Source organism: Nansenia antarctica (assembly GCF_963989245.1).
Source record: "Nansenia antarctica genome assembly, chromosome: 6".
Taxonomy (NCBI): Eukaryota; Metazoa; Chordata; class Actinopteri; order Argentiniformes; family Microstomatidae; genus Nansenia; species Nansenia antarctica.
This window is the reverse complement of record NC_137676.1, coordinates 51,111,041-51,134,306: the sequence shown is the minus strand read 5'-3', so window position 1 is coordinate 51,134,306 and position 23,266 is coordinate 51,111,041. Positions and strand designations below refer to the sequence as shown.

At 44.5% G+C, this 23,266-nt stretch overlaps 1 protein-coding gene across 1 annotated transcript in view; it reads right to left on the bottom strand.

Moving 5' to 3' along the window:
• LOC308160681 (piezo-type mechanosensitive ion channel component 2) overlaps window positions 1-23,266 on the bottom strand; it is a gene marked incomplete at both ends in the record, with an annotated part of 44,963 nt that overhangs the window by 8,020 nt on the left and 13,677 nt on the right. The window contains 28 exon segments of the mRNA XM_080534624.1: window positions 204-402; window positions 736-924; window positions 1,315-1,573; window positions 1,965-2,018; window positions 2,229-2,495; window positions 2,948-3,100; window positions 3,542-3,741; window positions 3,961-4,127; window positions 4,268-4,351; window positions 4,613-4,733; window positions 5,121-5,236; window positions 5,469-5,534; window positions 6,666-6,748; window positions 6,899-6,978; window positions 7,196-7,362; window positions 9,986-10,082; window positions 10,780-11,023; window positions 11,210-11,375; window positions 11,851-11,952; window positions 12,490-12,694; window positions 13,233-13,433; window positions 14,342-14,494; window positions 14,848-15,024; window positions 15,287-15,462; window positions 15,864-16,009; window positions 17,223-17,390; window positions 17,763-17,911; window positions 20,467-20,648. Coding sequence (XP_080390750.1) covers window positions 204-402; window positions 736-924; window positions 1,315-1,573; window positions 1,965-2,018; window positions 2,229-2,495; window positions 2,948-3,100; window positions 3,542-3,741; window positions 3,961-4,127; window positions 4,268-4,351; window positions 4,613-4,733; window positions 5,121-5,236; window positions 5,469-5,534; window positions 6,666-6,748; window positions 6,899-6,978; window positions 7,196-7,362; window positions 9,986-10,082; window positions 10,780-11,023; window positions 11,210-11,375; window positions 11,851-11,952; window positions 12,490-12,694; window positions 13,233-13,433; window positions 14,342-14,494; window positions 14,848-15,024; window positions 15,287-15,462; window positions 15,864-16,009; window positions 17,223-17,390; window positions 17,763-17,911; window positions 20,467-20,648 — 4,371 coding nt within the window.

Genomic DNA, 23,266 nt, shown 5'->3' with positions numbered 1-23,266 from the left:
AGGTAGTGACGAACATTTCACAACTGTCCAGGCAACTTAATAAAAAATGTCAATGCACTTCTAGTCTGTGGGTTTTTTACATGTTGTTTTAATGCACCGTGATTCACATACTGAAAAGAAACTAAAAGAAAATTGTATTCCATGAATAATATAGTTAATAATTCATGATAATAATGAATAATAAGTAATTATGACACCATTACCTTCAGGAGAGTTGTCCCTCCTCCGTCTTAGGAACAGAGATGTAGTGGAGGCTTGGAGAGGGAGGAAGGGAAGGCGACGTCTTGGGGCTCCAGTTCCTGGTTTGTCTCCTCCGCCCATCTTCTTCTTATCTGCCTTCTTCTTTAATTTCTTGAAGAAGTCTGGCATCTCCACCTCTTTGTTGTCCCACAGACCATGACACTGCAGGGCAATGACAGTATTGATAAGACAATAGTCTCAATTCGATTAAAGTCTCCATTAGGGAGATTCATTCACATTTTCAGGTATCGTTGTTTTGAGGTATCTTTTCCTTGCAGAAAGAAAGAAAGCAAGAAAGAAAGAAAGAAAGAAAGAAAGAAAGAAAGAAAAGAAAGAAAGAAGGAAGGAAAGAAGGAACAAAAGAAGGAATGAAAAAGGAAAGAATGAAAGAAAGAAAGTTGGAATGAAAGAAGGAAAGATGTTTGTTTTTAGATATATTTTCCATGCTACGACCCAGAACCCATCTCTCTCAGGTCTCAGGTCTCAGGTCAGTACCTTGAGAATGGAGCGATGGAAGAACAGCGCCAACAGCTGGATCAGGTCAAAGAGAACGTAGCCGTCCTTCTTCTCCACGCCGATGATGTTGGGCAGAGCGTAGGGCTGGTCTGCGTGGATGCCACGGTACGCAGAGGTGGTCCAAGGGAAAAAGCCAAACTGGAAGAGATACTTCACCGCCACTGTCAGCTGAAAAAGATTGTGATGAGGCATTACATATTAGTCACAGGCTCATTGTAATGCACGGAACGGAATGAGGAATGGTATCAAACACACAAAGGGTTAGTCTTCGTAAAAACAAGAAAAAAATAAAATAAACCTAATTGAAGTGTAGTTGTAAATGTGTGTTTAATGATGTTCAAGAGATCTGTTATTGTCCATCTCTTACTACAAAATATAAATCAATATCAATCAAGAAATTCAAACATTAACTAACCAATAAGGCACCAAACCATGATATAATACGTATATCATTGAGTACAAGCATTGTTAAAGTAGAGTGTTCCGTGATGAGCATTCCAAACAGATTATAAAGCACAAATCAATGCACCGATCCAGCGAGAGAGCACCCTGCAGTACCTCAGTGTAGATGATGGCGGTCATCCAGAAGCGTTTTGTGGGGCGAGGCACAGACAGCATGGCCCAGAGGAAGATGAGGATGGGCAGAACTAGGGACAGAAGCGAGGCGGACACCATGTGGTTCAGGATGATCACAAAGTAGCACAGCATCTCTGACTTGGACACCATTGTGTTGTACAGGGCGAACAGCAACCTCAGGTAGCGCGGGAGAGACTGGTAGTACTTATCGGACTCACTGATCTCATCGTTGTCAAACATGCTAGGAAACAGAGAGAGGAGATAAAAGAGAGCAGAGAGAGACAGAGCAGAGAGAGAGAAAGATCAGAGAGAGAGAGAGCGTAATGAAATTAAATGTATTTGTGATATTTCTACTTTACTTTACTGTATGTCTACAGTATAAACTGAGCAATGAAAGAAAGAAGAGGGAGAGAGAGAGAGAATGGAAACAGCACTCCACTTGAATCAGGGGAGGCTGGTGGAGGCAGAAATCGAAGGACAGGCTTATTGTACATTGTACATGGAATGTAATGAGGAATGGTATCAACATCCATTCCATGCATTACAATGAGCCCGTCCTCTGATTCCCACCTCCCCCAGCCACCCCTGCTACAAACATAAAACCAACAATATTCCAACCTCCCATAGCTTACTTGTTGAGCAACAGTTCACTAGCTGTGAGGTTCCTGGTCTCCTGACTCAGAGGCCTGGGGGAGTCTGGGACATCGACACTCTTCTTCTCACCCTCCAGGTAGTCCAGGGAGGTGGGGTATAGGAGCTCTGTCTTCTCCTTCTCCTCCTCCACTTCTTCATCGTACACATACCCCTCCTCTTCCTCATCCCAGTGCTTTTTCTCCTTCTCCTCCTCCTCTTCCTCCCTCTGCTCTTTCTCCTTCTCCTCCTCTTTGTATTCATACCCCTCCTCTTCTTCCTCCCTCTGCTCTTTCCCCTTCACCACCTTCTTTTCCTCCTGATTCTGATCTTTCTCCTTCTCCTCCTCTTCAAACTCATACCTCCCTTCTTCCTCCTCCTTCTCCTTTTTCCCCCGCTCCATATGTTCATACCTTCTCTCTGCTGCCACATCTTCCTCCCTCTCTGCTCTAACCTCCTCCTCCTCTTTCTGTTTATGCTCGTCGTCACCTCCTCCTCCACTGTGCTCCTTATCAGGAGTGACACCTTCAAGGCTGTAATACAGTAGCATTTTGAGAAAAAGAAAGGATATAGTCATTAATAAACTTCAGTGGAGGCTGGTTAAGGTAGAAATCGGAGGAGGGACTCATTGTAATGCATGGAATGGAATGAGGAATGGTATCAAACATTCCACGTGTGTTTAATACCATTCTTCATCACGTTCCATGCAATACAATGAGCCGTTGCGCCAATTTCCTCCCCTGGTGTAGTCAATGAGACTTAGAAGACTGAAGACCTTATAAAGCCAGGATAGAAAAAAAAGAATAAAACAAAGTGGACAGGTGACCCCTTTTTCCCAAAAATGTTTTGGGGGTTCTCACTTCATCTGCCACATACAGTATCATCATTTATATAACATTTATAATATATATGATGTAAAATTGAGGCACTTCAGAGATGAGGTGTCATTCTAGGGCTACCGCTAACACAAAAAGTCCACCCCAACCTGTCAAAGGAGGTGAGGTCGACATTGGCCGTCTTCAGTAGTTTGCGCCTGAGCTGGTCAGCAGGTTCTGGCAAGGGGAAGAGGAAGGGAGGGTCATCCAGTTCCTCCTGTGTCGGCTGGCGAGACCCCAACATCGTCTCATCTGTCATACAACTAGGTGGACATAGTAGGAGGGGAGGCAAGTTAGCCATCATGGTCCTGAGAAGGTATTTATAGCAATTTTTGACAAACCATTGAAATAACTTTATTTCACATTAGAAGGCAACTACTGATTGGTCAATCAGTCAATGAATGAATGAATTAATCAATCAATCAATCAAATGTGTTCCATAGAGCCATCAAATCAAATTGTTCATTCATTTACACAATATCACAATATGAAATATACAATGTAATTTAGGGTAAGCAAATCCTCAACAACGAAACAATCAAACAGTATCAATTAGCATTGCAATATCATAATAATAAAAAAGGAAGAAACAATAACAATGGTAATAACATAAAGTGTCACAGAAGAGCAGCAACCACACTCAACGATGAGTAAGTGTGTGAGTGAAATGTGCAATGTCTTTGTAGAATGATGATGAATGGTACCTGGACATGCTACTTCCCCAGGAGATTTTGGAGTGGGCGTTCTTCAGCTTGGCGTAGCCCCGTGGGGACGACGGCAAGGCAGGGGGGGAGGAGAGGGGAGGGGCTACATCCTCCTGGTCATCCAGGGAGGCCAGAGTGTTCTGTCTGGACAGCCACTTGTCATAGAACTGCTTCACACACTCCTGGGAGACTTCTTTACCCTGTGGAAGGAAGGACGGAAGGAAGGGAGGGAGGGAGGGAGGGAGGGAGGGAGGGAGGGAGGGAGGTAATGTATTTCACTAAACAGTGATATATCAGAGTGGTTTGTTGTGATGAAGCAAGTCTCTCTTGTACAATCATTTTTATCATATTGTCACTAACTTGTATAGACAAAGGTTTGATGCAATAAATGAATCAAAAAGCTGTCGAATGAAAGTCACCTTCTTCTGTTGCTGGCCCAGAAGAGCTCTCTCGAAGCGCAGCACCCTGGAGATGTCCAGGCCATCTTTGCAGAACGAGTTCAGACCGTCGGTGAGGTCATCAAGAAGGGCCTGGATAAACACCCAACCAAACTTGATGGAGTCGACACATCGCTGAACTATATTTTCTGTGAAAGGAGAACAAACGTTTTATTCAGTTGGTAACAACACAAACATGTTATCTGGACCTTTAACCAGTTCTTCATCCCTGAGGCTGAATGATGAGGATGGTGCTATGGTTCCATTGGAGCAGCATGATATTGCCTACCTTTCTCCTCCTCCTCCTCCTCCTCCTCTTCCTCAGGACAGCATTCATCCAACTCATCCTCACTGGAGTCTGCCCTGTCAATACCTGAGGTTGGACAACAACAACACAACATAACAAGAAAAATAACACAACAAGAAAAATAACACAAAACAACACATAGACGACACGACACAACACAACAACAACACAACACAACAACAGAACACAACAACAACAACACAACAACAACACAACAACAACACAACAACAACACCACAACAACAGTATCATGGCAGCACCCAGGAACAACTCACGTATATACTGTATCCATGACTCCATTAGCCAACAACCACGCCCCACTCTTACCCTGCTGTTTCCGCAGCTCTCTCTTTGCCCTGCGTTTCTCCTCATTCTTGATCTCTGTCTCCTCCTTCTTGTGTACCTTCAGGGCTGCCTTAGAACTTGTACTCCAGGCCTCATAGGCCAGCTGTGGAGGAGGGACACACAGTTTCCTTGTTACATCTACAGTATCTCATTAGACATTATCAATATATAGCTGTTTCCATTCTTCCATCCATCCAACCATCCAGCCATCCTTCCTTCCTTCCTTCCATTCATCCATCCATCCGTCTGTCTGTCCGTCTGTCCGTCTGACCATCCATCCACCCACCCATCCATCCAGCCGTCCATCCATCCAACCAACCATCCATCCACCCATCCATCCATCCAGCCGTCAACTATCCATCGATCGATCCCTCCATCCATCCATCTATCCATCCACCCACCCATCCATCCATCAATCCATCCTACCATCCATCCATTCACCCATCCATCCATCCATCTATCCATCCATCTCTGATGTTACATTCTTCACCTGAAAAGCAGATTTCTTCTTTGTTGATGACGCCTCTTCCTCCGTCTTCTCCTGATCTTCCTCCTCTTCTTCCTCGCTGTCACTCTCAAACAGATGGTAGCCGCAGTTGTTCTCTACTGTAAAACAAACACAGTTGAGAACACTACATATAGTGGTCATTACTGTTACCATATATATGTACTATTCTGATGACTTTCACTATGAAATGAGATGAGATGAGATTAAATGACAATTATCCCACAATATTTTCACCAGTTCCCAAACAAAAGAAAAATGATATTGCTGCGGGAAGTGAATCAAACAACCATCTTAGCAGTTACGGATAGTAACTGACAGACTAAAACTTACCACCAGGCTTAAACACCCACGGTTTCCACCACTTCCCCTGATCATTCTCTCCCTTCTCACTCTCACCTGGAAAACATATGACCATTCATTTAGCCATCCATCCATCCAACCATCTATCCATTCATCCATCCACCCACCCACTCACCATCCATCCAACCATCCATCCACCCACCCATTCATCCAACCATCCACCCATCCATCCATCCATCCATCCAACCATCCAACATCCATCCATTCACCCACTCACCTCTCCATCCAACTATCCACCCACCCATCCAACCATCCACCCACCCATTCATCCAACCATCCATCCATCCAACCCTCCATTCACCCATGCAACCATCCATCCATCCAACCATCCATCCACCCATTCATCCAACCATCCACCCATCCATCCATCCATCCATCCATTCACCCACTCACCCATCCATCCAACTATCCACCCACCCATCCAACCATCCACCTACCCATTCATCCAACCATCCATCCATCCAACCATCTATTCACCCATGCAACCATCCATCCAGCCATCCATCCATCCATTCACCCACTCACCCATCCATCCAACTATCCACCCACCCATCCAACCATCCACCCACCCATCCAACCATCCATCCATCCATCCAACCATCTATTCACCCATGCAACCATCCATCCAGCCATCCACCCATCCATCCATCCATCCACAATTCCAACCATCCAACCATCCATCCATCCATCCATTCACCCACACAACCATCCATCCATCCATCCACAATTCCAACCATCCAACCATCCATCCATCCATCCATTCACCTACACAACCATCCATCCATCCATTCATCCATCCATTCATGAATGAATGAATGAATGAATGGACTTTATTGTCATTGCTACAGTACAGGTAGCAATCCATCCATCTATTCATCCATTAATGCATTCTTTCATTCAGTGATTATAAGAACGAGTGATGAGATGAACTCACTCACACTCAGACAGTAAGTGCACTGGAGGCTGATGGAGGTAGAAAACGAAGGACGGGTTCATTGTAATGCATGGAATGGAATGAGGAATGGTATCAAACATCCATGCATTACAATGAACCGGCCCTCCAGTTCCAGTTATCTCCACCAGCCTTCCCTGAGTAAGTATGTTGAGCTACAGTAGGATGGATGGATGGATGGATTGAAGGATGGATGGAGCCAATCCATAATTTACCTGTTGGCACCAGAGCAGTAGGGGGCACTGCTGCATCTCCCTGGGCAGGACGATTCTTCTGTTTGGATTTGATCTTATCCATCCTAGAGGAAGAGGGTTCCACATATTGAAGTCAAACAAGTGAGGGGACATACCCAGATGAAATGTCAGCCTGTACCTTTAACCCCTACCTACTGTATTTAGTCTGATCAAAACTTTAATGAACAAAGCATCTGCAGTGACAGATGTCTTACGCTTTCTTTAGCGTCTCCACAGACTTCTTCTCCATCTCCAGCCTGGCAGCTACCAGCTTCTTTACCTTGGCCTCAAACAGCTCTGCACCCCTTTACAAGGCAGGGAAGAACAGACTATGAGGTCACACACACACAAACACACACACACACACACACATTCTCTCTCTCTCTCTCTCTCTCTCTCTCTCTCTCTCTCTCTCTCACACACACACACACACACACACACACACACACACACACATACAGACACACAAACACACACACACACACACACACACACACACACACATTCACACACGCTAACCTGGAGGCGAGTATCTTGGAGGCCTTGAGGTCAGAGACTACGTAGAGGAAGTAATAGCTGAGGAAGACCCTCCTCTGAGCCAGCAGCACGGTGAAGCAGATGGCGTCCCACACGATGCCCGCCTCGCCCTCCGGCAACTCACACTTATCATCAGACTCCGCTGGAAAAACACACACACACACACAACCACACACACGCACACAAAGACAAAGAGCTCAGATGGACCACGTACAGAAATCAACTTATCTTAGTAGAGACAGACAACTGAATCACAGTTAGAACAAGACAGAGTTAGAGTTAACATGCATTGTTAATAAGAGGTAGAGAGAGTCATCAGACACACACACACAAATCTCCACTAGGGACAAGGGGGACATGTCCCCCCCCACTTTTCAAAACCTAGATTCTGCCCCCCCCCCCACACTTTTTAAACAAATGCATTTTTGCATAAACTGAAAAAGTCATACTTATACACTATTGTTTGTTTGTTTGTCTGGCTGAGCTTGTATCATCCCTGGTTCTATGCTATGCCTATGGCATCTTTGGACGCGGGCATCAGGCACGCCCACTTGAACCTACAACCTCACGAGTTTTGTCCCATATCTATCTTCATAAGAAAGGTGCTGACCCACATGTGTAGAGTGCAGACCAACAAAAATGAAGCGCCAAAAACAGTTGAATCTTCTGTCTTTCTTTGGAGAGGGAATGAAAAAAAAGAAGGAGGATTTGAGTTGGTTCATTATCGTTTGTAAAGCAGTAGGATTTTTCTATTACCCGTGGTCCTATGTAACTTGAAAACGTGTTGTCCACCATAACCCTCATGAAAATCACGTTATCAGCTTTGCTAGCGAGCCTATATTTCCAGTTATCATCGATGAACTGGACAATTTATTAGTTAGTTATGGGTCTGCTCCATCAGGTTTAAGAAGTTTCTGGAAGCTGTCGATTGTGAGTGAGACAGAATATATATATATACTGTATATATATTTGTGCAGGTAATGTTTTGAAGGGAAAGGTGAAGGAGGAGAATAAAGAAATTGTCTTTATATTAGAAGTTTGATTAATTGAATTCCTCTTTTATCTTAAAGATGACTAAGGAGAGGAATATGTATGTTTATGAAAACAAAGATTAGAACAAATGCAAAGCAAAGATGTATAACAGTTAAGGGAGTTAGTTTATGGAATACCTTTGAAGAGGAAATGAAAATGTGTAGTACACTAAAAGGATTAAAAAAATTACTAAAAAGTAGGATGATTGACAAGTATAGAACAGAGGTATAGATAAAGTTTTGTTTGGTATTTTTGAACTTTTTGTTAACATGCGTAAGTAAAATTTTGTTTATAAAAGTTTCTATGTCTTGATTACCGTATTTTCCGGACTATAAGAAACTAATTCATAGTTTGGCTGGTCCTGCGACTTATAGTCAGGTGCGACTTATATATCAATATATAATTTCATACTGACTGACATGAACCAAGGAGTAAACATTACCGTCTACAGCCAACAGAGGGCGCTCTGGGCCGCTCTGGGCTTGTAACAACTATATGCTGCTCCTATACCCCTGAAGAAATTATCTAAAACATTAGCTTGTTGAAGCTAAGCAAACGGTAGCTTGGTGAACTTGCTTACTGGTAACTTGCTTGTTGGACTCGCTGGCTTGTTATGTTCATTTAGCCTATTCAGCCTCCCAGGTATGTTCTTTATGCTATTGTGTTGCTGAATAACTGTTAATGTGGCTTGTTATGTTAACAAACCGGACTTCTATTCAGCCTGTTGTTCTGTGTGCTATTGTGTAGTTGAATAAACTTAACTTTCCAGATTAAATGTCTGTTCTTGGTCTTGGATTTTGTGAAACATATTTCTAAATAAATGCGACTTATAGTCCAGTGCGACTTATATATGTTTTTTCCTCTTAATGTCGAATTTTTTTGCCTGATACGACTTATACTCCTGAGCGACTTATAGTCCGGAAAATACGGTATGCACTTATACGGGGTAAACCACTCATGTAAAAAGGGTAGGCGCATTAATATAGTTTTTTGTTTGGTACTTTTGAGCTTTCTGTTAAGATGCGCAAGTTACATTTTGTTGTTGTTGTTTTTGATTATGCACTCATGGGGAAAGAAAACATGCATGTAACAAGGGTAGGCGCAATAAGCCATGGCTTCAGCCTACACCTTTTTGGTCCTGGTACGCATTGTGACTGTGTACATTTTTTTTTATATGTATTGTGAATTGTATAAGGGACCAAAATAAACATTCTCAATCTCAATCTCAAACTAAGTATGGGGCGCTTAGGTGGCGTAGTGGATTAAGCGCTGACCATGTACCGCAGGGCTCCCGGTTCGATTCCAGCCGCGGACATATCCTGCATGTCATCCCTTCTCTCTCTCACCCATCCTTCCTGTCATAATCTCTACTATATCTGTCATTAAAAAGAAAAATATGAGTGGGACTGCCCCACTCAGAAAAAATAACTTAAAAAAAAAGAAAGATGACTAAGTATGAATATATAAAGGTAAGGCGGGCATGCCCCTATTGTCACCCTTTTATTGTGTCCCCCCAACTTCCCAAACACACGCGCACACACACACACGCACACACACACACACACACACACACACACACACACACACACACACACATTCAAGAAGACATGTACCCAACCAAGTAATATTCAAGTAATACAGTACCATAAGAATCACAGTTATATTTCATATTTATTTTACTTGTCTTGTATGTTAACAGAGGGTTAGTAGTGGATATTATCATTCTCACTTACGGACATCGTAGCCATTGATAGTGCAGAACATGCTGAAAGCCTGAATGAGCCAGCAGCAGTTCTTCAACAGGCTGTCCAGGAAGGCACATGAACCAAGCTGTGGACACACACATACACACACACACACACACACACACACACACACACACACACACACACACAGACAGAGAGCTCAGATGGACCACGTACAGGAATCAATCTTAGTAGAGACAGAAAAAACTGGATCACAGATAGAACAAGACAGAGTTAGAGTTAAGAAGCATTGTTAATGAGACGTAGAGAGAGTCATCAGACACACGCACGCACACACACACACACACACACACACACACACACACACACACACACACACACACACACACACATATGTTAGAGTTATGCATTGTTAATGAGATGTAGAGAGAGTCATCAGCATCAGCATTTTGGGTATTCTTAACGGAATCTAGGATCCAATATGATCGATTGTCTGCCCCACAGGGATGAGCAAAGCATTGTCAATCATTATTAACCATGAGATGTTTTTTGGAGTCAGATATAATGTAATGTTAACTTCTGTCGGTTGGTGATGTGACCACTTGTGTTGAGTTCGTTTGATCATGTCCATGACTGTTAGGAATAATCATTGGGAATAAATGTATGCCTTATGTTTGACTGTTATCTATTCTTCAGTGTTTTATTTTCATATTCTACACACACACACACACACACACACACACACACACACACACATTCCCCCCAGTACCCTCACGCCCAGCACACAGTCAGCTAGGGTCCACCCAGAGCGTCAGACTCACAGACAGTAGGTTCTTCATGGCAATGACAAAGCAGGTGTAGCCTATGAGCCAGTCCCAGAGCCTGAGGATGTAGCGGACCGGCTGCATCAGGAGGCTGCCTCCGAACAGCATGAAGTAGAAACAGGCGAACAGGTAGCCCAGGCAGAAGATGTTGATCCTGGTGGTCCCCGTGATGAAGATCAGACACAGCACCAGCCAGAAGAAGTAGCTGAACACAAACACCTTCACCATGTCCAAGTACGACCTGGAGGAACAGGAGGAGGAGAGGGGGTGGTGGAGGAGGATAGAAATAGGAGAGTAGGGTAGAATTGGTGTAGTGGCTGATGGAGCAGGGGGTCCAGACTACAGCTGATCTCTATGTTCTTCCCTGCCATACACATACACACACACACACACACACACACACACACACACACACACACACACTTACCTGCAGTGGAGGAAATTGTCTACAGGGATGTACTGGTTGATGGTGCGTGGGTCCAGACTACGGCTGATCTCTACGTTCTCCCCTGCCAGGAGGCGCACAGCCGCACGGTTCTCCTCCTCAAACACCTGCCACTGCAGCGACGAGCACAGCAAGAGGAAGTGATCACCTGGAGACAGGAAAAGAGAATACACGATGGTTATCCTAGTTTGAAGTCCCATGTAGGAGAAACAGGTTGATGGTACTGTGTAGTATGTAGGCCTGGTTTCACCGACCTAGATTAATTAATTAATTAATTGTAATTGTAATTACGTAATTATTTTAGACTTAAAAGCATGTGGGACATATCATTTTAATTCAGACCTGTATTCATTATGAGGGTTAGGGTTAGTTACACTACTAAACAGTCAATACTATGGAAAGTAATATCATTATTGATCTCTGACTCTGACAGCGTATGAAGGCAGGGTTGGCATGATGGCAAAGTCAGACAGCTAGAGCCACTTGTAGGTAGAGGTAGGTAGGGGGTGGGGGTGGGGGAGCTGAGCTAGTGGCTGATATTGGTTGATATTGATAGTGGATATTCAGACAGACTGGGTGATTTGAGCTACAATGTGGGTGATATGGTTTTTAGACAGACTCACAGAGTATGAAGGCAGGGTTAGGGCTCATAGCGAAGTCAGGCAGGTAGAGCCACTTGATGAGGTTGGACGTCAGGGCCTGGGTGGAGGTCCTCCAGGGGTAGTCTGATAGAGACAGTGTTATTATGGCTCACATACGACAATGAATAGAGGAGTGTTTGCACACCAGGGGAGGCTGGTGGAGGTAGAAATCAGAGGATGGGCTCATTGTAATGCATGGAACGGAATGAGGAATGGTACACACGTGTTTGATACCATTTCTCATTCCGTTCCATGGATTCCAATGAGCCTGTCCTCTGACTTCTTCCTCCACCAGCCTCCCCTATGGCACACCTGGTATACATTATCTTTCAACACTGTCTCTGCTGGCAAATGGAGATGTATTAGGTGCAACCTTTCTGTTTATTTAGTGTCTTTACGTTTGACCTCATACTGCATTCACCCGCTGGTAGGAATCATGAAGGGTTTTGTGTCTATTCCCGGGGAGGATGGGCTCATTGTGATGCATGGAACGGAATGTGGAATGGTATCAAACGCAACTGTGTAATTGCATGCAATCCAATGAGTCTGTCCTCGACGTCTACCTCCACCAGCCTCTGCAGAAATGTGAATAAACACCATGTGGTAACTTGTTTCCCCTACCGACACAGAGGGCAGGAGGTATCCCAATGCAGAGGAGGTACTGCAGTACCATGAGGCCTGCGGTGAAGCAGCAGTACTTAGGCCACACCTCCCCCATGGCCTTCCTCCGCCTGCGGGACAGGACCGCCATCAGAGCGCACGAGTGGAGGAGGGCGTAGAAGTCCATCCTCTGACCAATCACGTTCACCGCCACCACAAAGCACATCTGAGACAGGCAGGACCACATGACAATGCATCAAACACAGAATGAAATTAAACACAGAATGAAATTAAACACAGAATGAAATTGAACACAGAATGAAATTAAACAGAATGAAATTAAACAGAGAATGAAATCAAACATAGAATGATATTAAACACAAATGAAATCAAACACAGAATGAAATCAAATACACAAGGAAATCAAACACACAATGAAATCAAACACACAATGAGATCAAACACACAATGAAATCAAACACACAATGAGATCAAACACACCATGAAATCAAACGCACCATGAAATCAAACACACAATGAAACCAAAGACATAAACTGGATGAGAATCAAAGCAACACCACAAAGTATACACACAGTTAAAAAAGAAGCAAATTGACAGGCAGCACAAGATCAGTTGTAGCCACCTACTGCTTAAATTCAGAGGTCAGAGTTCACATCAGATATTACACTACGATAATTATGATGATGATGATGATGATGATGATGATGATGATGATGATGATGATGATGAAGTGTGTATGTACCTCCAGGCCGAACTTGTAGAAGAAGTAGTTGAAGAAGTATTTGATGCAGGGCAGGACACCGTGGTCCAGATGCTGGCGTGTGATGCCCTGGAAGATGATCCCAAAGGGCGGGGTCTTCAGGCTGTTACGGAGGCGGTAGCGGATCTGGTGTCTGTGGACCGTCACCTCGAACACCAGCAGCCCCAGCACCATCAGGTGGTTCTGATAGAAGATAGAACACATAGAACACCAGGCCTAGCACCATCAGATGGTTCTGATAGAACATAGAACACATAGAACACCAGGCCTAGCACCATAAGATGGTTCTGATAGAACATAGAACACATAGAACACCAGGCCTAGCACCATCAGATGGTTCTGATAGAACATAGAACACATAGAACACCAGGCCTAGCACCATCAGGTGGTTCTGTTAGAACATAGAACACATAGAACACCAGGCCTAGCACCATCAGGTGGTTCTGATAGAACATAGAACACATTAACATGTGTGAACATAGAACATTCAGACTACAGAATCATAGAACACTCAGACAGTGTTAGTACCATAGAGCATGTACATGTCAAAGAAAGCATTGATCACAGACTCTTACCCCGCCCCCATACACACTACACGTTATATTAACGCACAGTCTACACCTGTTCCATATTCTGCAAAATAATTCAGTATCGTAAATATCTCTGCTCTTATTTATACTTAAGCTCTTGCACAACTGTTCAGCTCTTTCAGATATACTGAACACATTGCACATTAATAATATTTCCCATACTGCATTGTACTACTTGCTTTTTAATTCTTATTCTTATTATTATGTTGTCTGTATGCACCAACAACCACAGCAAATTCACACACAAATCACAAAAATGTGAAAACTACTTGGCGAATAAAGTCATTCTGATTCTGATTCTGATTTATCTGTCTTTCAGTTCAAGTAAATACATCTCCTTGATTCTATATTTCTCTTTTTCAATGGCTTCTGGTAATGTCCATAATATAGTACACAAAAACTTTGGCATGGTTGAACATGAAAACATTCATCTACATATCTCTCTATCCATCATATATGCAGTGAAGAACCATACATCCTCGGAGAGCTCCTCCGACCTACCCTGAGACAGGGCAGGATCCGGTCCTCACACTTCCTCAGTGCTGCACACCACCTGGCAGGGTCCACAGGCTCCACGTACAGCACAGACCTCTGCAGGAGCTCCACCATGTTCCCTCCCAGCTCCAGCTCTGTACTGTTGGCTGAAACGAGGCCCTGAAATACAGACAGACATACACACACACACACACACACACACACACACACACACACACAGGCACAAATGCACACACAAACACATACAAGTGCACACATTCATATGCACACGCACAAACAAACACATACACACACACACACACACTACTGTAAACACACGTTAATACTTTCTGTACATACACACAGACACACACAAACATGTGCAGGCACGCACACATACAGTACATGCACACACGCTCACACCAGACCTCTAGATATCCACCCTTGAGAGCATTACTGTTTACATATTTAATGGGTAATTGGTCCAGTATTATTCCTGAAATGTTAACTACTCCACAAGTAACTAAACTCACAGTGGTGCAATTTGAGGAGTACTCCAGAGGCTTGATGACCTTGAGCTGGTACATCATCTTACACACCACCATGACACACGCCCAGACTGAGGAGACGCTGGAGGCGATGGGGCGGAGCTTGGGGAAGGGCAGGGCGAAGGCCCACAGCACCAGGAACAGGAAGTTCATGAGGGAAACCTGGAACCACAGGGACGCAAAACCCATTGTTACACACACACGTATGCAGACCCCCCGCCCACACACACACACAAGCATTTACATTTTTATATTTAAAAAAACAACAACATATAGTATGCACTGTAAAGTAGAGGGTTGTAATGGAAAGGTATTGGATCACTTCAAAGCACTCTGAGATCCACATACGCACACAGACACACACACACACACACACACACACACACACACACACCTAGACACACACACACCCACACACCCTGACCTCTTGCAGGGAGACCCAGATGATGCCGGTGGAGACGATCTTGAGGCTGTGGAGCTCCATCAGCCTCCAGCCCATCTCCTGTACCTTCTGGAGACCACACAGAACCTGGAGGAGCAGCAGGCTGGCCCTGTCCACAATCAGCCCCCACTGGGTCACACGCTCCTCTGGGGCTGGGCCTGTCAGAGAGAAGAGAGGACTGTAAATGGACTGACTCATTCCAAAGCGCTTTACAATGGCCACTCATTCACCCATTCACACACACATTCACACACCAATGGCAGCAAGCTACCATGCAAGGCGCCGGCTCGCTCATTGGGAGCAATATGGGGTTCAGTGTCTTGCCAAAGGACACCTCGACATGTGGCCAGCCGGGGTTTCGAACCGCCGATCTGCCGACCTTGCGATCATTAGACGCCGGCTCTACCTCCTGCGCCACAGCCGCCCCGTCGGACTGTGTTAACCCACTGAACTAAAGCCTAGGCATAAGACCAACCCCCACAGCATAATGCTTCTCCGCGGGAACCTAGAACACAGTTAGACTCCAATTAGGTCAAAATGTCATCAATGGACCAGATACCTGTCTCCTCCTCCTGCTCCTCCTCTGATCTCTTCTCTGATGAGGGAGACAGCACAGGCCTATCAGGTCTCTTCTCTGATGTAACAGACAGTCCAGCGCTTTCCAACGTGTCCTGACTCTCTCCAGCCCTCTGCTCTTTCACCAGCCTAGCACACAGGAGGGCAGATCAGGCATCAATCCATCAGCTATGGAATTCATTGTATAATAGCAAAGCATGCATAATCATGTTGCCTGAAACTATTTACCTTTGTTGGAACTTCTCAATGTTTTCTTTGATTCTAAGGAGACATTCAAGACATTCATTCATTGAGAAATTGCACTTACTGTACAGTAAGTCAAACTGATAATGTCCTACATGAAATTAGTTGACATTCTATCACTCAGAATTCCTGATGAACAGACGGAATGAGATGACATTGTGAACAACAATTACTTGCCCTTCCAAATGGGATTAGCTCTTTTCAATAACAACAAGATATCAACTCTTGCTTTGTACATTCATTGATGTCGCCCGACTAAATCGAAAGTATTTTAAAGTATTTTAGTTTATAGCTGAAACACAGGGAAAGCCACTAAGTTTACACACAGTTTAACAAGCAAGAAAATCTAGAAAGAGGTAGAAATCGGAGGACAGGCTCATTGTAATGCATGAAATAGAATGAGGAATGGTATCAAACACATGTCCATGCATTACAATTAGTTTACCCTCTAATTTCGACCTCTGCCAGCCTCTACTGCTCTCTACCATGTTTAAAAGCTTTGTAAATCACCCATGTGAGAAGCATGCCAGTCATGGAGACACAAATGCAGCTCTTACGTCTCAGATATCACACTGACTGAGTGCATCAGCTGTTCCTCTCTGGATGAAGAGATGGACAGAATGGATGAGACAACACACAGATGAGGTGAATATACAATGGGATGATGTATATACAAAATACATCCCATAGAAAAAGCTTATAGCAACAATGTATTACATTCACTTACTCCAACACCTCTCTGCATTAAATGAAGATACTGTATTTCACCTATGGTGAGTTCATATCCATGAGTATCTAAGTCATCAACAGTGTAGCCTTTAGAATAAAACAGCTGGCAGGTTGAAAGAAATTATGTGAAATATGAACAGTATGTGTAAAGCATTTTATATAAGGGCTGTCTTATCTGGTACAGTCAGGTATATTAGATCAGACTCTGTCTGTCTCACCTGGTACAGGTATGCTATATCAGGCTATCTGTCTCACCTGGTACAGGTATGCTATATCAGGCTATCTGTCTCACCTGGTACAGGTATGCTATATCAGACTCTGTCTGTCTCACCTGGTACAGGTATGCTATATCAGACTCTGGCTGTCTCACCTGGTCTGTCCCTGCCGTACAGGTACGTTGTCGAGGTCAGTGAGAATCAAGAAGTCACCGTTGAAGTAGTGTAGTTGCAGGATGCAGGCCAATAGGAAGGCGGCTGGGAGAAGAATCTTGGCAAACAGCTCCACCGTGTCGTACTGCTCCAGACCCAGGTCACGCAGACTACAGGAGGGACAGGGAGAGGGACAGGGACAGGGACAGGGAAATCAGGGAAATCAGGGGACAGGGAGAGAGACAGGGACAGGGACAGGGAGAGAGACAGGGACAGGGACAGGGAGAGGGACAGGTAAGTGACCCAGCTCACGCAGACTACAACACGGACAGGGACAGTGATAGGACTGAGTAAATAGGGGCAGCAGGGGTCAGAACCGAGCATTGAATGCCTAGGATGTAGCTAACTATAACAGTTTTTTGGCACACAGGCCACCTAAGCTCAAACCCACGATCTGCCTGAAGAGGCCGGAGACAATTCCTAGCCTTTACATAGCTCAGCAGGCTAACACAGTCTTGGTCATACAGTACATGCAGACTCACCCTTCCTCTGACATGCCCATGATCTGCCTGAAGAGTCCGGAGACGGTCTTGAACTGGTACATGTAGATGGCTATGAGGACCACCATGGAGTAGCCAACCACCACCGCCCAGAAGTACTTCAACACACGCCTCCACACATCATAGTGGAACTGGGGAACAGAAGTAGATCATCATGAAGTGATCAGATAGACACAGAGATAGTTTAAACGTTTATAATAGGTTTAATCATTGTCATAAACATAATATAGTCATGAGCCTCACAATGAACAGGATGCTGCTGAATGCTGCATCAAAGCTGTGCAGGTGAGATGTGACTACTCATATGTGTCACGGCTTGGTGAAAAGGTCCGCTTGTTGGGCATTGTGAGACCTCGCAATCCGGTTAGGACGAAAATGTAAGCGATGAAGAACCCACTCGATATCATAACCAACAGTTTTACATTTACTGAATACCTACAGTTTGTTAGCAAACTTGGGTGGGGGTAGTATTTTAATTTATTTATTTATTTTTGAGTGGCCGTGTTTCTTTGGGTACTCCCGACCCACATCCTCATCAATAGCCATGTGCGTGTGTCTGTTTGTTGACAAGACTGCTGCCATCAAGGACTTTATCCACAGAGAAAGTTTCATTGATCAATATACTATTCACGGGACTGTGGTCTGTCAATACACCTTCTGGTTTGTTTTGGGGTAAGTGAGTTACATGCGTTGATTACTAAGCTGTGTGTATGTACAAGTTTGTATGTTTGTTGCCGACACACCGACAGTGATACACAACCGCCTATCCTGTGTGTAGAACATTGCAGCAGCAGCATGCTCCTGCAGATTCTTCCTTTACAACATCAGAAGGATACGTCCATTCCTCACCAGAGAAGCAGCGCAACTCTTGACCCAGGCACTGGTCATCTCCCGCCTTGACTACTGCAACGCACTCCTGGCCGGGCTCCCCGCCTCTGCCATCAGACCTCTGCAGCTTATCCAGAATGCTGCTGCCCGTCTGGTATTCAACCTCCCCAAATGTTCTCATGTCATCCCCCTCCTTCGCACCCTTCACTGGCTCCCAATAGTAGCTCCAATCAGATTCAAGACCCTGGTGCTTGCCTATCAGGCAGCAAAAGGGACAGCCCCTGCCTACCTGCAGGAAATGGTCACCCCCTAAACTTCAGCCTGTTCACTCCGCTCCTCCAGTTCTGCTGGGCGCCAACGCGGCAGTCGCTCTGCCCGGTCTCTTCACTACACTCGCTCCCCGCTGATGGAATGAGCTTCCCACGGCTTCCCACGATTTCTACTCCCCCCATGTACTGTTTCTCCAGTGTCTATTTAAAAATAAAATAATAATAATAATAATGTTACGGTACATGTGGGAAAACTAGGGTTAGGGTTAGGTGCTAGGGTGCTACGGTTAGGGTTAGGGTTAGGGATAGGGGTAGGGTTAGGTTTAGGGTTAGGATTAGGGTTAGGATTAGACATGCCAGCATGTACCAAGTCGACGTAGCACCTAACCCTAACCCTAGTTTTCCCACATGTACCGTATTCCCACATGTACCGTAACATATAGATTTCTTTCTTCTTCTATCACGACGGCTGCCAATGGCCCCTGGCCTGAGCTAGATTACTCTTCCTGCCTACGACTGGTGAATTGATGATTCACTTTGCTTAGTCAAATGTATCGATTGTCACTTTGGAATAAGGAGTCGGAGAAAGAGATTCTGACTATCGCCTATTTTTTCCGCATGCTGCGCGTGCAAAGGCAAAACTCAATATACAAAGATAGGGCTGGCAGTAGCAGCCAGTAGCTGCCAGTAGGGAAGCAGCAAGCGTGAGAGCCGCAGCAGTTCCGCCACGCACACGCGTTGCGTGTACACAGGCGTCCGGTGTGTTCCAGCCGTAACACGTCATCAGGGCTGTCTTGGCAGAATCCTTTGAGATGCCTGGTAAACCATGTGACCCCTTGGAGTGTGTTGCACTGAAGGCAGCGGAAGAACTACTGATTATTACAGTATTGTGCTACAAAGTAATAGTGTTTTTGACTCTCACTCCTCTCCTTTATTCTTTATGGCAACATGGGTTCCGTAAACCCACTTGACCACTCAAAACATAAACATAGTATACATAAAGAAACTTCTAAATTTTTAAGCATTATGACCCCCTGAATCATCATCCCCTAAATACACCAGTGTGGCACTCTGGGCTGGGCTTTTGTTTGCTGACAATCTTTCAGAGTTGTGAGGTAAGCCATCACATTAAGGGGCAGTAAGTGGTCAGCTTTACAAGATCAGCAGAAACACAAGATGGGGAGGGAAAGCTGGAAAACGGCAGCAGAAATATTTATGCCTGTGTTCATGAGTGAGAATCAATATTCGTAATGGTAGAGGTATTGATGAAAGTTTAAGCAGTGGAGAGGAGTAGCTGTGTCAGTAAGTGTGTGTGTGCGTGTGTGTGTGTGCGTGTGTGTGTGCGTGTGTGTGTGTGTGTGTGTGCGTGTGTGTGTGTGCGTGTGTGTGTGTGTGTGTTTGTGTAAATGTGTCATACTGTTTCTAGGTTTCTTAATTTCCAATAAGTGCCTTAAACAGCTAATGATTACATAATCGCTAACCGAAAGAGTGGCCACTCATTACTGTGAAAGTTCTTTCATTTCCTATCCCCATAAAGATGACTTTTTAAAATTCAGATCAGAACCATGCCTTTTTGTCCCTCCACCCACCTGGTAGAGGACGACACAGAAGAGGAAGAGGACAATGTAGAGGATCTTGTAGACCATGACCTTCCCAGAGAAGCTGACCACGAAGAACATGGAACAGCAGAACAGGATCCAGTACTTCACCAGGGTTTCCTTCACTGCGGAACCCACAATCGCCATCAACGGGGAGGGCTCAGCTTCATCAGCTGAGGAAGAGGAGGAAGGAGGAAGAGGAGAAAGAGTGGAGTGTGTCATCATGTTTTGTGCACTAAAGGCTAACAGACCTGGGGCCTCATTTATAAAGCTTGCGTACGGCCAAAATGGTGTATACGCAACATTTCCAGTAATTTTGGGATTTACGTATATAAAAGGAACTTGGTGTGAATCTGTGCGCACCTCTACGCACACTTAGACCCATGCGTATGCATAGAAACTGGAGAAATTAGCAACTGCAACTTCGCTGGCAGAAGGATGAAACTTCAGAAACACTTTGAAATGGATACCATTTCCACCAACATAAATCAAGATATTACCTCTCACGTATTATATATGAAGGAGTGAACACAATGATATACCGCAGGGTTCGAGTTATGTGGGAGCCAATGGGAGCTGAGCTCCCATAGAGATGGTCTGAGGCTCTCTGAGCTCCCATGAAGGCAGTAAAATCAAAAATATGTGGGGGTCGCTAATAATACATTACCACAACTATTATTTGATCAAAATGTCAATGTAATGAATATTATTTAATTTATATTATAAATATTGTAAAATAAACACGTTTTTCAAAAGAACTACGCGCACCATTAATCTCCTGTGAATGACAGTATGCCTTTGACTGCCTGCACTTCACCACCAAGACACCATGGGGCGCAGTAGAATATTGTGCAACAGCAAAAGGTTGATTAATCAGCTGTGCGGTAAACCGTTGGAACACACAGTGCACAGCTGATTAATCAATTAAACCAATAGAGTGAGACACCAGTTGCCTTTCAGGAAGTAGTGAGATCGTGCACCTAGCCTATTATTGAGAAGCAAACATTCATTCATTAGCTATACAGGAGTATATACATACAGTAGCTACCATGCCGCCCAAAAAAAGGCCACTGCTGCCGACCGGGTCATCAAGCCTAGAAAATGTCGGTTTTTTATCAAAGAAACCTGCTATGACACCTAACGTTAGCCCTGCTGCTACTACTGTTACTACTACTGCTGCTACTACTGAGGACTCTGCTACCTACTGAAAACAGACCACTCAGCCTACTGAAAACAGACCACTCAGCCTACTGAAAACAGACCACTCAGCCTACTGAAAACAGACCACTCAGCCTACTGAAAACAGACCACTCAGCCTACTGAAAACAGACCACTCAGCCTACTGAAAACAGACCACAGCCTACTGAAAACAGACCACTCAGCCTACTGAAAACAGACCACTCAGCCTACTGAAAACAGACCACTCAGCCTACTGAAAACAGACCACTCAGCCTACTGAAAACAGACCACTCAGCCTACTGAAAACAGACCACTTTGGTCTATCTTGTCTCCGTAAAGGTAAGGTGGCTTTTACTTTTTACTAACCTAGTGTACTAACCTAATGTATTTTTCGCTCCTTCTGTATAGCAAAAATAACAAAATTATTGGCCGAGATACATGTGTGACTATCGCTTTTATAGCTGTTGTTTCATGTGGGGCTGTTGATGTGGTGAAATGAGTAGCCTGCAGCTGTAGCGTCAGGATATGTTGGGATTTGAGGATGAGGATGATGTTTCTGTACCGGTACCGTTTTTAAAGTATCGATTTGTCACCGGTATCGAATAAAACCCAAACTGTACCCAACCCTAACTATATGTTTACATGCCAACTAATTAGCTAATTCATTTCTTTCATTTAGAGCTGAGGGGAGCAACAGAGAGACGGACAACAGGTCAGCAACAGAGAGACAGACAACAGGACAGCAACAGAGAGACAGACAACAGGACAGTAACAGAGAGACAACGGGAGAGGAGAGCAATAGAGACAGAACTGAATGCACTGAACCTTTTTTTTATTCTTTGCATTATTAACACTGTTGTGTTATTGTGTTATTAAAGTGTTTAAGTGTTTTATGGTAAAGCATTATGAGTGGTGTGTGTGTGCAGGGTGCTCGTGAGTTGTATATTTTGGGGAGGGGGGAGGCTTGTGTATGGGGGCGGGGGGTCCTCACACAAAGGAGTAGCCTAGGGCCACTGACCACCTTAATCCGCTACTGCCTATAGCTAATTAAAACTTGTAAGTCCCATCGCTGTGTGGGCATGATTCGCGCGTGCATGAGAACATTTCGCACTGTTATTTTGGAGACCCCCACAGAGTTCAGCTTATAACTCGAACCCTGCATGCACACTGCACATGTCTTATTCACCCTTGTCCTGTATGCATCACACTGTACATATATCTTTACTGTACGTATCATATTGATATTCATGCAAATATATTTACATTCATATTCGTTGCACGTAGCGCGAGGCTGGACATGAACAAGTTGACCACCGTCCGCATTGACTTCACAGTAATGTACGTCTTCATAAGGGTAACGTTCCCGATGAGTCCAATGATTGCAATATCCATACATTGACATTGGCATCATGCTGCAATATCAGGAACCGAAGCCTAAGAATCTTGTGCAGTGTGCAGTGTGCGCGTATATTCTTTGTGTGCACTCCTTCATATATAATATGTGAGAGGTAATATTTCGATTTATGTTGGTGGAAATGGTATCCATTTCAAAGTGTTTCTCCAGTTTTATCGTTCCAGCAGAGTCGCAGTTGCTCATTTCTCCAGTTTCTGG